This window comes from Schistocerca serialis, chromosome 4 (assembly GCF_023864345.2).
Source record: "Schistocerca serialis cubense isolate TAMUIC-IGC-003099 chromosome 4, iqSchSeri2.2, whole genome shotgun sequence".
NCBI classification, from domain to species: domain Eukaryota; kingdom Metazoa; phylum Arthropoda; class Insecta; order Orthoptera; family Acrididae; genus Schistocerca; species Schistocerca serialis.
This window is the reverse complement of record NC_064641.1, coordinates 347,528,503-347,544,793: the sequence shown is the minus strand read 5'-3', so window position 1 is coordinate 347,544,793 and position 16,291 is coordinate 347,528,503. Positions and strand designations below refer to the sequence as shown.

The following is a 16,291-nucleotide window of genomic DNA, read 5'->3' as shown; positions in this document are numbered from 1 at the left end:
ATTCCAGAATATCGGAGATATGCCCCTCTAGTCGAGCGATTTCGTTATCCTGAACGAAGTCATTCACAAGATGTGCACGATGGGGGCGTGAATTGTCCACGAAGACGAATACCTCGCCAATATGCTGCCAATATGGTTGCACCATCGGTCGGAGGATGGCATTCACGCATCGTACAGCCGTTACAGCGCCTCCCATGACTACCAGCGGCGTACGTCGGCCCCACATAATGTCATCCCAAAACATCAGGGAACTTCCACCTAGGTGCACTCGCTGGACAGTATGTCTAAGGCGTTCAGCATGACCGGGTTGTCTCCAAACACGTTTCCCACGATTGTCTGGTTGAAGGCATATGCGACACTCATCGGTGAAGAGAACGTGATGATAATCCTGAGCAGTCCATTCGGCATGTTGTTAGGCCCATCTGTACCGTACTGCATGGAGTCGTGGTTGCAAAGATGGACCTCGCCGTGGACGTCGTGCAGTCTATTAGGCACAGTTTGCGTCGTAAAACGACGTGCTATGGCTGCACGAAAAGTATTCTTCAACATGGTGGCATTGGCTCACAGTGTTCCTCCGAGCCATAATCCGTAGGTAGCGGTCATCCACTGCAGTAGTAGCCGTCGGGTGGCCTGAGCAAGGCATGTCATAGACAGTTCCTGTCTCTCTGCATCTCTTCCATGTCCGAACAACATCGCTTTGGTTCACTCCGAGACGCCTGGACACTTCCCTTGATGAGAGACATTCGTGGCACAAAGTAACAATGCGGACGCGATCGAACCGCAGTAGTGACCGTCTAGGCATTGTTGAATGAACTACAGACAACATGAGCCGTCTACGTCCTTCCTTCTGGAATGACTTGAACTGATCGGCTGTCGGACCCCCTCCGTCTAATAGGCGCTGCACATGCGTGGTTGCTTACATCTTTGGGCGGGTTTAGTGTCATCTCTGAACAGTCAAAGGGACTGTGTCTGTGATACAATATTCACAGTCACCGTCTGTCTGCAGGAGTTCTGGGAACTGGGTTGATGCAAAATTTATTTTGAAGTGTGTATCATTCTTGTTACTTTACTAGTATATACCTAAATTGTATATCAATGTTTAAATGACATCTTTTGGCCTACAAATGTATTTCTTTGATATCTCCTTCAGTTTGTTAGTAGCTTCTATGCATCACTAATGCCGACCTGGCTTCCAATCGGAAGAACTGACCAGACTCTTCCTCGCGGATAGTGGTTCAAACGGCTCTGAGCACTATGGGACTTAACATCTTAGGTCATCAGTCCCCTAGCCTTAGAACTACTTAATCCTAACTAACCTAAGGACATCACACACATCCATGCCCGAGGCAGGATTCGAACCTGCGACCGTAGCAGTCCCGCGGTTCCGGACTGCAGCGCCTAGAACCGCGGATAGTGGCCAAGGTGTTTAACCAAATAAGAGTTATCTACTTCCAAAAAACACGCATAACACAACAGATAACATTGACTTCTAAAAGTTTTCTATATTCACCATTTTATCTCTTTGGGACAATTTTGAATTAAGTATCTCATATTACTTAAAACCGTCTCTGTTCTGGTCTAATACAAAAGTCCGATTGAAACGGTCTACTGTAGCGGCTTGGTAATTTTCCAGATACTAAAACATGAAGATGCCCAGAACATATGCCCAGAAATAAAAAAGAAAGAGAAAACAAATACGGAGTCGTGCTGCAATGGCACTGGCCACGTTATCCACTTTGACATGGAATATTGGTCACTACGTAACCGTTCAAAAAATAAATAAATAACTAAATAAAATCTAGTTCGTGTATATAGTTTCATTTATCATTTAAAATATTTGATTTGATACCTTGTAAAACTTAGAATTAAAATATGTAAGTGGTAACTTTCTAACCATGGTGTCGTGAAATTCCCTTTGAGTGACCACTTCACCCCCACCCCCCAACCACCACCCTACGCTCATGTGGCCCGAGGTGTCTTCCGACAACGCAAATATTTGCACTATAGCTAAAAAGTTTGACGACCTTTTGTCTAGAGGATACGGCAGCTGGGAGCCAGCAAGCATTTGCGAAAGAGAGATTTCCTTTGCAACGAATCGAATGCCATGCATAAAACTGATACTCGAGACAAGTGTACCTACTGCAGCGCCTTTGGCGTTTTATTCTGAGTCTCATCTGTTTAGCGTGGTCATTTTCGTGTACATCTAAGGGCCAAAACTGTATGTGTTGTGAACATCTGTCGGTTGTGTAGTCTGTCATCTGAATGGTGAAGGCGAGGTTATGAGGGACTACCCGTTTTGAGAAAAAATCGAAATATAGTAACAAAATGTAGGAACAAGCAATGATAACAACGCTTATTAATAACCAAAGCACAGTTCACGGCGGTAGTTCTTGTTACAGGTCGCGTTGTAAATTATTTACACTCCTGAGAACTGAAAGAATAGGAAAATATCACGCAAACGTCTCAGAACATACGCATTTATTTGCTCGAGAAAATATAAACGTGCAAACACATGGAACATCATGTCTACAACGCAGTAAAAAGCTGCTTCTTCTTTCCCATTTCTGTCTTCCTTCCTTGCTCAGTACTAAATAACATCGAAAATTATTTTTCTCGTCATATAATTCTGACGTTTCCTCTCTGTAAAACGTAAATACGTTTCCACTTCCTGATATTTTTTTCTCTCCTGTAAGAGAACACTATTAGGAAGTATTACCAGGACTTTGGATAAGATTTCAGTGTCTCATGAAAAGAAAGCAAACAACGGAATAAAGATTAAGAAGACGCGACAGCATAATATCCATTTCTGTAATAGGAATGAGCTCCCCCAGAATAGGTTAAAATCCGGTGTCATCACACGCCGTTGTGCTCCCCTGTTTCTACGCATGCTCAGGTGCACCTTAACATGGAAATTTAGAAGACAATCGGCACCATCCATAGATTATTGACTTTATAGACACTCTTACGTCATGACGGGTTCGAATTTACACGCAGGCACAAAAGGCATCGGAACTTCGAGAAGACGATATTGACCAGAAAGTCGCTCGTATGAAACAGGTTTAAGAGTTACTTGTGTCATTCTGTTGTATAGACCCTTGGGTCCGTGTTAAATTAGAGTGTTGTCAAGATTATGAACTGATGAAACGGTGTGGCCCCTAATTGGCCTGTAATTTGAGGAGCAGTGTCTTCTGTAAGTCAGTTATATCTCGATGTAAAATTTAAGGCCGTGTGAGACCTGAACACTGTAAAGCAGTGATTTATCTGGGCAACAGTATTTTGGTGATACGCTTTCAGTGGTTCAAGTTGTCTGTTTACGTGCCTTGTTAATTGATTTACGTTTTTTTATTCTTTCGCTGTAGGGCCTGCTTCGTGTCCGTGCTGTCGCTTGGTATTTGCTTAGGTGTGGGTCGAAATGGGGTGTCCTCGTTTGAACTTGTTGACAAGTGCAAGTTGTTTCAAGTAACGTCCACTGGCCGTTTCGTAAAGTATCTATATTGGATGAGATATATTTATTAGGTTAAGATTTTCTGATTATGTATTCATTTGTGCATCCCTAAAGCTTTTCTTTATACTGTGGGCTGATAGCTTATTTTCATGAAATTTTATGTTGTAAAATTGGGTGTACAGTCAGTTGGATAGTTAAGTTTAAACTAAAGGTTCATTTTGTGATATGTATGCGCTCAGATATTTGCGTGGTTCATACCGTTAGTAAAATTAAATTACAGTTGGTTGAGAGTCCACGCTCGCGCAGCCCTCAGCCAAACTTCAGTCCCACAGAAACCCCGCGTCTCAATTTTCATGTCAAAACTACATATTCCCCTAAAAGTAGTAGGCGAACTGAAGATTGGTGAAAATACGAAACGAATCTTGGCATAAATGAAGCTACATAAAAAGTCACCGCTTGCTATGTTTCCTAAATCCTAGAACACTATAGAGGGAAATCGTTACATCTCTACTAAACCATCGTAAATTTTACTGCTCCAAATTTTATTCAAAGAAAGTCTTCATTTACATCTTATGCACTAGTTAATTACGGTTATTTGATTTACAAGTATATGTTACACGCGAAATAAATACGATATGTGCTGTTTTATCCCCTATAATATTAATGTCACTGCTCAAAACTTTATTAGAAAACAATTCATAATTTGTGTTATGCGTTAACTCCAGGAGTATAAGGTGTACAACTTTGCTTCCGCCGTTTGCCGATAGGTGGCGACAACGGTAAGTAGCGGTCGAAAGAAACAGATCGCAGACGTCAGACAGTTAGCTTGGACCTCGGTCAACATTACCTCATTCAAACATTAGTCGATTTGTGTCTGCATCATAAAGTTGTTTTTGATTCAAAATGTCAGTTTACGAGCCTAATTCTCATCATTTGCGGAAGGCATTACTGCTTTGTTTCAATACGAAGAAAACAGCAGCTGAGTCTCATCGAATGCTCTCAAGTACGTATGGTAAGGACGCTATTAGTGAAAGAACGTGTTGTGAGTGGTTTCAACGATTCAAGAACGGTGATTTTAACGTCGTAGACCGGCATAGTGGTAGAAGAGATAATGTTTTCGAAGACGCAGAATTGGAGACATTGCTGAGCGAAGACTCCCGCGAAACTCAAGATGGATTGGCACGATTAGTGGGAGTGACACAGCAAGCCATTTCAAAACTTCTCAAGGCTATGGGCATGATTCAGAAGGAAGGAACTTGGGTTCCGTGTGAGCTGAAACCAAGAGACATTGAACGGCGTTTTTGTGTTTGTGAACAGTTGCTTAAGAGGCAAAAACGGAAGGGATTTCTACATCACATTGTGACCGGGTACGAAAAATGGTTTCATTACGGTAACCGTAAACGCAAAACATCATGGGGATATCCCGGCCATGCTTCCACGTCGACAGCCAAACCGAATATTCACGGCTCCAAGATCATGCTCTGCATCTGGTGGCACCAGCTCCGCGTCGTGCACTATGAGGTGTTAAAACCAAGTGAATCAATCACAGGTGGTCGTTATCGAACCCAATTAATGCGTTTGAGCAGATCATTGAAAGACAAACGGCCGCAATACAATGAGAAGGCACGAAAAAGTGATTTTGCAGCACGATAACGCTCGAACCCACGTAGCTAAATGGGTCAAAACGTACTTGGAAACGTTAAAATGGGAAGTCCTACCCACCCGACGTATTCTCCAGACATTGCTCCCTCTGACTATCACCTGTTTAGATCAATGTCGCATGACCTGGCTGACCAACACTTCCGATCTCATGAAGAAGTCACAAATTGGATCGATTCGTGGATCGCTTCAAAAGATGAACAATTTTTTCGATGCGTGATTCATACACTGCCCGAACAATGGGAGAAAGTAGTGGTTAGCGATGGAAAATACTTTGAATGATACATGTGTAACCAATTTGTTTCATTAAAACCTCAAATGTTGGCGAAAAAACGGTGGAAGCGAAGTTGTACACCTTGTAATATACATACAAAACGAGAGTCTTCGGCTGTAGACACTACTATTACAATCCAAGCAAGACCTATATCGGTGTTCTGCTCAAATTACTCTTCAGAAGTGGTTACAAAATGTCGTCGTCATTCTTCGTTTAATCGAAGGACAAAATTAGCATTCTTTCCTCCCTTGGCATTTTTGTTGTCTTCAGTTAATTCTCCATCTTCTGTGTCTTTATCAGCTTCTTCAAGGAAATCATCTTATATTTTGGCATATCAGCACCATCCATATTGCGCTAATTTTAGTAGCAGAGGACGAGATTAGCACTGGAGGGGGCCAATATGATTAAACTAACATTCATCTAATCGTGACTGCTTGGTAGTTCACCTAAGATGCCACACTAATTTGAATTCCAACGAATATGCCTACTATTAGAAAACAAGCACACCATTACAAAACATTCCTAATATTTACGACAAATATCAATATCAGCAAACCGTGTAGTGTAACGACGCAAGTTTTGTATAAATGATTTTCTTTTGACATATGACCATGTGCAGACTTCGTCACCTAAGTCAGTTACAACACACTTCAAAAATTATTTAAATTCTTTTTAAATTGTCTCTGAATGGTTCTTGAACGAAACTGTAAAACATCATCATTTGAGTCGTATGCGCAGAATTTCGTCACTCAGTCCAATTTGTTTGTGCAAACCTTTTCAATTTAGATGTCGTTTTGTTTCTTCTCAGAAATTATATTAATGCAAGTTATCTGATTCAGCAAATATTAGAACCACATTGAATAAACTTTCCAGATTCAAACTCGCGATAAGCGTAGTCAAAATTAATAATCAATTCATTCACATAATTCTTCATAAATAAATTCTCGGAACACGTATTTGAGCTTTAGCAGTATCCACTAGTTTATTATCTTCCTACATATAGACGTGAACCTGAGCCGTGACAAGATAGGACCGAACATTTACAACATGATTAAACTTTCTATGACATCGTTGTTGTAGAAAATTACAAAATCTTATTTTTTCAGTTTTTAGAAGCACGACGCAACAACTCGGTTTCAGGATCTTCTGTTGCTCTCTGGCTGTCGACCCGCGACGTATAGTGGCCAGCAATTTTCTCTCTGGCCCCGGTAGTGAAGATGCTGTCTCCGTTCGTTGCGCCTCCCTCTCCGTACATGAAACATAAAAAAATAAATACAAAACTTTAGATAATTCACAACAATTACAAAGATTACAAAAATACATAAACAAAACACTAAATTAAATTTATATTCACCTGCAAACTGGGCTGACAATGGTAGATGGGTGACGCTTCAATTTCGCGTCCCACTACAACCGCTGGAATCAGACAATAAATAATCCAGTCTTTCTTAACAACGATGTTCATTGTTAAGGTACTCAAGAGTATGTGTCGCTAATGAGTCCAAAATGGTGGGAACCGTAAAGAGATACAACTGCAATCGTAAATTTTAAGAAGGTTTAGTAAAATAGGGTTAAGTAATTGAGCTTTCACCTTATGCTCAATGGCAATGGAGAAGCCGTTTACTAAAAATTGTTCTTCGGCACCGCCAGTAAACAAACACTGACGAAAAAGGAACGGGACCAACTGTACAAATTTCTTTAGTTAGTTGTGTTCGGCTTCAATTTAGGACAAAAAATTTTATATTCATCCTTTCCATTGCCTAAAAGAATTCTGACTGTCGTTCTCCATGAGACTGGGATCCAGTTCCACCTTACTTGCTTGCGATGGAGCACAAGTTGACGTCTGCAGTAAACTGTCCGTGAACTGCTAGGGAGAGACCAATTTTGATATTTAAGGTCATAAATACAGTTCACAGTACAAACAAATAAAGCACTAATACGCCTAGACAAATTATAGCACTTCATAAATAATGCGAGCACCCTCATTCCTTTTGAGTCTACCAATTATACCGCTGAGTTTGTGATAAGAAGATAGCTGTCAACGTAACTTTTCTGTCCCTCTATCTTCTCATTTTTGCTCCTTTCTTCTTTCTCTTATTTTCTTTTAAATGGGAAGCTAGTCATCTCTTTCTAATTACGGAGATGTTGCGTAGCTTCTGTCAGCTGAATTGTACTTTAACGACATCCGTTACAAAAATATAATATCAAAAGTAACCATTAGAGTCCGATGGTGAAAATTCTGTAGAGAATGTGCGTGCGACTGAGTGAAATATTCAACAAATTTTTTTTGACTTATTAATTTTCATGTTTTCTCATTTCAGCCAGTTGCCTCTTAAGGTGAGTGCCACGTTGTGCATTTTCGTAAGAATTTCATATTTGCTGGTATTGTGAAACTACATTCTAGATAGTTAATTCAGAACTGTTTGTAACGCATACAGGTGTAATTTAAATGTTTTTCAGTTAAAACCTGCTGTTCCTCTTTCGGTAATGTTTTTCATTCATGGAGGCGGTTGGATAGGAGGCACTGCAAAAGGGTACGAAGCAGGCTATCTCCTTGATCACGACATCGTTCTCGTCACCATCAACTACCGTATCGGTGTTCTAGGTAAGCAAATGTGTTCAAAGTGATCTGATTTGAAATTAACCAGATAATATGAAAACACTGCATTGTACACGGAACACGATTACAAATAGAAGTAGACAATTTTCATGCTATTAATCTGCTTGCATTGAAAGGGTTCCCAGTTACACTGTTGTTCAAAATTTAATCTCCAAAGAAGGAAACCAACATATTTTTCTGATTAATTCTCATTTGCTTTGCTTTCTTTATGTAAAAGACCACCACTGGTTTGACTGTTGTTTCGTCTGCGTGTCTTCCCTCGTATCATGATGTCCCGGTGCCCCTAGCAATTTCTGACAAAAACTTAACGCTGCCACGTTGTTCACAACTGGAGAACAGCCGAACACGTGAAACAGAGTTCATGACAACAAACACTGCAAACTAAGACTTTCGGAGGGATGACAGGTTGCCAAATAATAAAACACGCTGTTTGGCAGGAGCGCTGTCTGGAGCAGCAGTTATGGTTGTGGTTTGTTGATTCCCTATTCGTGTTTCGTAAGAAAGTACCCTTAAAAATGATGGGTGGAGACGTTGCAGCCGTTCAAGTGGAACACTTTATTTAAGACTATAAATTTATTGAGTGATGTAATCCCTATAGTAAACTCTGTTAGAATAGTGTTTTGATTTCTAGTTCCTTGTAAATGCGTTGAGTATATGAGTATATGGTTGTGCTATATTGTATATGAAGCACCTCTGACTTCAGAATGCGCTACGGGACGAGGAAATGGTGTTATGTATGTGGTTTCAATGTTTAAGGTTGTGCTTGGTGTTTTGTGTGTGTCTGGTATCAATCTCTAAAGTGGCGCGTAGCGGTTGTTTTGGGCGTTTGGGAGAAGCCTCTGGTGGTTCTTGTCCTAAACTTAGAATGAGGATGTGGGGCGCTATTTGTATTGTTTCGTAAAATTTTGTGGATTTGTCCTCAATAAATGAGTAGATTGTGGGATGCCCTAAAAGATCTCTTATATATGTGTCGGGGACGTACCTACCAGCGCCTGAGAAGATACGGAAAACTTTGCTTTGCAGACACTTCAGTCTTGTTATTATAGTGTCTTGTGCCATAGACCACACTTCTGAGCAATACTGTATGACCTGACGTACGTGCTGGCGCCAGAGGAGTAGTCTGCACTCTACGGTTAGTAAGTCACCTTTCAGGAGTGGATACAACTTACAGAAAAGTATGAAGCATTTGTTTGCTGCAGTAGTGAGATGCTTGTTCCGTGTTAGGCGTCGATCAATCTCAAGGCCCAGTTATGTTACAGAATTTCTCCAAATCAATTCCCTGCCGCCATTGATGGTCAGGGAGCTTGATTTTTGGGGTGAAGTAGATCGCCTGGCACTTTGTGAGGTTGATCCTGATGTTCCATCAATTACACAACTGCGTAATCTTGTCCAGGTGTTGCTGCAGGTTGCGATGTATTTGGAGGAGACTGCCTTTACTTTTTCAGACGGTGGTGTCATGGGCATAGAGAGCAATCTCTTCACCGATTTGCTTAGGAATGTCATTTGTGTATGTGGTATAAAGGACCGGACCTAAAACCGAACCTTTCTGGATGCCTGATGCAATTTTCCGTGTCTAGCGGCACTTGTCTCCGTTCCTTACGAAAAACTGTCGCCCTGTAAGGAAGGAGTCAACGATCTATATTATGTGACCTGGGCACTCAATTTGATCTACTTTGTAAATTAGGCCATTGTGCCCGACACGATCAAGTGCCTTCTCTATGCCCAGGAACACTGTTCCTGTTGTTCCCCTCCTTGCCCTGGCCAGGCGAATGTGCTCCACCGAGCAGAGGGATTGCTGGAAAATGGAATGCTCAGTGCGCAATCCAAACAGTTCCAGAATAAGGATATTGTTTTCAGTCAGAAACTGATAAAGGGGTAAAAGGATGATTAACTCTAGGATTTTTGTGAGGCCAGTTGGGAGGGAAGTGTGTCTGTTGACTTCGGGAAGGAGTAAATTCTTGTTAGGTTTGGGTAGGGTGATGAGCTTCGCAGCTTTCCTCGCCGTGAGAATGTATGCTAGCTACAGGCAGGCGCTATAAACGCTTGCGAGGAATGTTATGGCCGGACGAGTTTAAAGAAACTGACCAAAGAACGTTCATTTTACTCCATTTACACCTGGTCAGTGATCATTCATGGAAGCTTGATAAACAATTTTTATTTTAACAGGTTTCCTAAGCACGGACGATGAAGTTTGTCAGGGTATTTACGGTCTCAAGGACCAAGTGGCAGCGTTGAAGTGGGTTCAGCAGAACATCGAGGCGTTCGGCGGTGACCCTGGCAACGTGACGATCTTCGGCCAGAGTGCGGGAGGAGCTAGTGTGAACTACCATATGTTGTCCCCTCTTTCTAAAGGTACGTTCTGATAGCTAAACATACATATTTAGACTAGGGACATATTTCTAATATACAGGGTGGTCCATTGATCGTGACTGGGCCAAATATCTCAAGAAATAAACATCAAACGAAAAAACTACAAAGAACGAAACTTGTCTAGCTTGAAGGGGGAAACCAGATGGCGCTATGGTTGGTCCGCTAGATGACGCTGCCAGAGGTCAAAAGGATATCAACTGCGTTTTTTTAAATAGGAACTCCCATTTTGTATTACATATTCGTGTAGTACGTAAAGAAATATTAATGTTTTATTTTGACCACTTTTTTCGCTTTGTGGTAGATGGTGCTGTAATAGTCACAAACACATGGCTCACAATTTTAGACGAACAGCTGGTAACAGGTAGGTTTTTTAAATTAAAATACAGAACGTAGGTACGTTTGAACATTTTATTTTGGTTGTTCCAATGTGATACATATACCTTTGTGAACTTATCATTTCTGAGAACGCATGCTGTTAGAGCGTGATTACCTATAAATACCACATTAATGTAATAAATGCTCAAAATAATGTCCATCAACCTCAATGCATTTGACAATACGTGTAACAACATTCCTCTCAACAGCGAGTAGTTCGCCTTCTGTAATGATCGCACATGCATTGACAATGCGCTGACGCATGTTGTCAGGCGTTGTCGGTGGATCACGATAGCAAATATCCTTAAACGTTCCCCACAGAAAGAAATTCGGGGATGTCAGATCCGATGAACGTGCGGGCCATGGTTTGGTGCTTCGACGACCAATCCACTTGTCATGAAATATGCTATTCAATATCGCTTCAACCGCACGTGACATATGTGCCAGACATCCATCATGTTGGAAGTACATCGCCATTCTTTCATGCAGTGAAACATCTTGTAGTAACATCGGTAGAACATTACGTAAGAAATCAGCATACATTGCACCATTTAGATTGCCATCAATAAAATGGGGGCCAATTATCCTTCCTCCCATAATGCCGCGCCATACATTAACCCGGCAACGTCGCTGATGTTCCACTTGTCGCATCCATTGTGGATTTTCCGTTGCCCAATAGTGCATATTATGCCGGTTTACGTTACCGCTGCTGGTGAATGACGCTTCGTCGCTAAATAGAACGCGTGCAAAAAATCTGTCATCGTCCCGTAATCTGTCTCGTGCCCAGTGGCAGAACTGTACACGACGTTCAAAGTCGTCGCCACGCAATTCCTGGTGCACAGAAATATGGTACGGGTGCAATCGATGTTGATGTAGCATTCTCAACACCAACGTTTTTGAGATTCCCGATTCTCGCGCAATTTGTTTGCTACTGATTACGGATTAACCGCGACTGTAGCTAAAACACCTAGTTAGGTATCACCATTTGTTGCAGGTCGTGGTTGACGTTTCACATGTGGCTGAACACTTCCTGCCGGCGGGAGTGGCCTAGTGGTTCTAGGCGCTTCAGTCTGGAACCGCGCGACCGTACGGTCGCAGGTTCGAATCCTGCCGCGGATATGGATGTGTGTGATGTTCTTAGGTTGGTTAAGTTTAATTAGTTCTAAGTTCTAGGGGACTGATGACCACAGATTTTAAGTCCCATAGCCATTTGAACTATTCGAACCTATGGCAGCGCCATCTAGCGGGCCATCTGATTTCCCCCTTCAGGCTAGAGAGTTCCGTTCTTTGTAGTTTTTTCGTTTGATTCTTATTTCGTGAGATATTTTGCCCGGTCACTATCAATGGATCACCCTGTATAATTTAGCTATTGTTGTGATTGCTCGAGAGGAATAAAATAATTAGAATGCTTAAAATTTACGCTTTGGTTAACAAAATTGGTTAAACAGGGTCAGTTATATGAAGCAAGAGACAAATGTTTAAAAAATAGCTTTATTTGTATGTAGGATGATGACCTCCTCAGTTTTCCTCTCTGTATGTAGGACAGATGAAGCGATAAGATGTATGCAATTTCTCCGTATACTTTCTATTTGATAGCGTTGCTAGAACCGGAGGCATTAATTGTTCTCTTTTTTTACATTTTTAAATGCAACTCCGTTGATAATACTAAATGAACTTAATATATTCTTTATCTTCTCATACATTATAAATAAAAGGTAAATCTCTAATAAATCTCATCGAACATAAATGGTGAGAACGTGAGCTGTTTACAACTTCTCCTCTGTTATGAAAATGACTAATGTATAGCTGGAACCAAAGAAGCTTCCAGTACAAGACTCCAATGTAATTATACTGTCCATAAAAACTCTAATGATATGGTTACTGCATAGAAGATAGAAATTAAAATGTAGCATCAGTTCTGCATGTGCCAAAAGTTTAATCCCTCTATAGCGTACAACACTGAGATTGGCTTCCAGCAGTACGCCGTTCGCTTCTTCTGCCAGCCTTCCTCATCAGTTCCGCGCATGTAGTGCATCCCACGTCATTCACAAATTGCTACAAGTATGACATCCTTGGTTGTTCCTGGCGATTCCTCCCATTAATAGCTCCTTCTGCTATTGTTCCCGTGACGTTAGTGCGCCTTGATAAGTGACCTGCGAGTTTGTGTCTTCTTCTTTGGATGTGCCTCCACAGAGATCTGGTTTCCTATACTCTTCTCAGCATCTCTTCGTTGGCAGTTCTGTCACTCCAGCTGATGTTCGTCATCCTTCTGCAGCACCAAATCTCCAGACGCCTTCCCTCTTGCCTTCCTCCTGTCCAAATTTAACTCCCGTGTAAGACCACACTCCAAACAAATGCTATCACGATTCGTTTCCGTATTTCCAGACTGGTTGTCTTTCTCTTGAGTAAGTTCTTTCTGAAATTAATTTCTGTTTCGGTCTGCTGTATCTGCTTACTATTTATTCCCGACTTCTACCATCCTCTGTGATCCTGCTTGACAAATACGAGAATTCCCCTATAATTTCTAGCTCCTCTCTTCCTCTCTTTTAATTCTTATTCTTAAAGCTTCGTACTCTTCTTCAGCATTGCATACCACCACTTTAGTCTTTCGCTTGTTTGTTCTCATACCATGCTGATTACAGTGAATGCTTTCCATTGTGCTGAAGACCTTCTGTTGATCTTTTTTTGTCTCTGTGACCACAGAAATATCATCTGCGTAGAGCAGCACGTCTGTCTTCTGCCACAATTTGTTTAGCTACCTTTGCTGTACGAGAAACGATGTAGTTATCTGAAACACTCTGGAATCACTGGCAACTCTTCATATTGTGCGAAGCATAATATAACTCAGTAGCCATTAGCCATCACTTTTAATTGTTACTGGAATTACAGCTCGTTTCTGAAATGACTGTTGTATTATTGAAACAGCACAGTAAGGTGTACGTAAATCAAAACATAGTTAAACAACTCAGGCAAGCGGCAGTATTAACTGCAAACACAGTACAGGTATAATGGCGTTGAAACGGTTGATCTTAAAGACGCTAGGTCTCTACAGTCTCCTTTGCCATGAGACAGTAAATTCATTGATACGGAAATAGCTGTCAGAAGATGAGTATAAGCAAAGTATGAAATACAGATTATACATAAAAACCTAAAGTATTTGTCATATTTCTTGATACAGAAATAGCTGTCAGAAGATGAGTATAAGCAAAGTATGAAATACAGATTATACATAAAAACCTAAAGTATTTGTCATATTACACAGTAAACAAAACAGAAGAATACGTTGCGTTAAGAACTGAGAATTGCAGTGGATAATCTGATTATAGCAAACAACATATTGTAGACTAGACTTATCCCTAATGACTAAATTCCTTATGCAGTGCTATGGCATGCCATCTTTGAGACGGCTCACAAATTTCTGAGGATAGGAACCAGTAACCCTGTAATAACAGTGCTGTTCATCAGAATTTTCCTCGGCGTATGTTGTCTAGCTGCATGTCCGCTTCCTACGAAGTCTCAAATGTTGTCAGTACGATTCGGGTATAGAAATATCATTGGAGAAGTTGTATGTAGTTCTTCCTTTCTTAAAGGACTTCTTCGAAAACTATTGTCTCAAAACACACCAACGTTAGCATCTTATAGCGTGGAACCTAATCCGATTGCACCTCTGTAAAGTACGCTATTTTGTTGACTCTCAAAATAACCAAATGTAATATACTGCGTACAAATAGGCGGAAAGATCTGTTATCGTATGATCACGCGATTGCTGAACGGTCACTGAGAGCACTGCGCACGCGGGGATGAAAACTATAACGACTCCATAAAATTAACCGTAGGGAAGCCAGGTGAGAGTCTAAGGTTTGTTGGTCCTTAGGAAATGTAATCCATCCACAATGGAGCCAGCTTACAGAACCCTCGTTCGACCGATACTTAGTATTGCTCGTCAGTCTGGGACCCGTACCAGAAAGAATTGATGGTAAAAGTAAAGAATATTCACAGAAGCGCATGGCGTTTCGTCACAGGTCCGTTTACGAAGAGGGAAAAACATCACGGATATGCTCATCCAACCCCACTGGCAGGCGTTGTAAGAGAGGTGTTGTGCTTGAAAGTGTAGTTTGCTGTTAAAATTAGGTAAGCATTCTGTATTAAAATACTCAGCCTATGTATTGGCTTCTCCTACGTACGTCTCGCGAAAAGATTCGAACTCGCTCGGAGGAGTATCAACAATCGTTTTCCCTATGACTGGGAACAGCAGTGTGAGGAAGTGACCGTGTATGACGCCAACAGAGCTAAGAAGCCTTTCGGCTTGTACAGAGTGGCCAGAAACAGTCTGAAATGCTTGTAGGGACGTTGCAGGATATGTTATGCTGAGAAAAGGTTGTTAAGAAAAAAATACCTTACGTCGCCCCGTTTCCGAGTTAGTTATCATTGAAGTTAGCCAATCACGCTGTTGCACGCGAACATCAAGAGACCCACTAGATACAACAATTAGTTCAAGCTGTTCTCATAGCATACATGATATCGCACGAGACTGTTCACCCTTTGCCTCGGGTTCGAGCCTTACTGCCTTCTCAGATCCAATTTTTGTATGGCTTTCATGTTTGATTATAGGAAATCAAACGGAGCACACGTCTGTCTGGTCTCTGGCGGGCCGCATGAATTTGCGCTTGCAACTGACTGATTGGTTAACTCCACTGCTAATTAACTCGGAAACGACGCAACGCATCGATTTTTTTCTTAAAAATTATTTCTCTGCACAACCTTCCCTGCACCACCCTTACAGCCGGCCGAGGTGGTCTCGAGGTTCTAGGCGCGCAGTCCGGAACCGCGTGACTGCTACGGTCGCAGGTTCGAATCCAGCCTCGGGCATGGATGTGTGTGCTGTCCTTAGGTTAGTTAGGTTTAAGTAGTTCTAAGTTCTAGGGGACTGATGACCACAGCTGTTAAGTCCCATAGTGCTCAGAGAAATTTGAACCATTTTGAACCACCCTTACAAGATTTTTCGTACTGTTTCTCACCACCCTATACAGTGAAGTATACCATCACTTCAGGTGACGGCAAACATGAAGACATGCGCGGGAAAAGGAGCTAACCCTCAAATATAAAATCTCAGAGATGAGTGTTTCCATCTGTTGCTGAACAAGGGAACTATCAAATTTGACATTGGTCTCATCAATAAATATCACATTCGGATATTTAGGAATGAGACCAATGTCAATTTTGATAGTTGCCGTACCCAGCAACAGATGGCAACACTTATTTCTAAGCATTTACATTAGAGGGTCAGCCCGTTATTCAGCGCTTCTCTTCTTATAAACTGAATGTCCTGAGTATCCATTCCCAATTTTATCAGAAACTCGAACTTCAAATGTGGAACAATATTGTCTAGCAAACATGGTTCAAATGGCTCTAAGCACTATGGGACTTAACATCTGAGGTCATCAGTCCCCTAGACTTAGAACTACTTAAGCCTAACTAACCTAAGGACATCAAACAAATCCATGCCCTAGGCTGGATTCGAACCTGTGACCGTAGCAGCAGCGTGGTT

General features: G+C 41.5%; 1 protein-coding gene across 2 annotated transcripts in view; it reads left to right on the top strand.

The window, feature by feature from the left end:
* The window catches only part of LOC126474110 (esterase FE4-like), a 111,996-nt gene that overhangs the window by 17,100 nt on the left and 78,605 nt on the right, over positions 1-16,291 (top strand). For both annotated transcript variants that reach the window (XM_050101536.1, XM_050101535.1), the window contains exons 3-4: positions 7,839-7,983; positions 10,165-10,350. In XM_050101536.1, the coding sequence (XP_049957493.1) occupies positions 7,839-7,983; positions 10,165-10,350 (331 nt within the window). The remainder of the gene's footprint in view (positions 1-7,838; positions 7,984-10,164; positions 10,351-16,291) is intronic.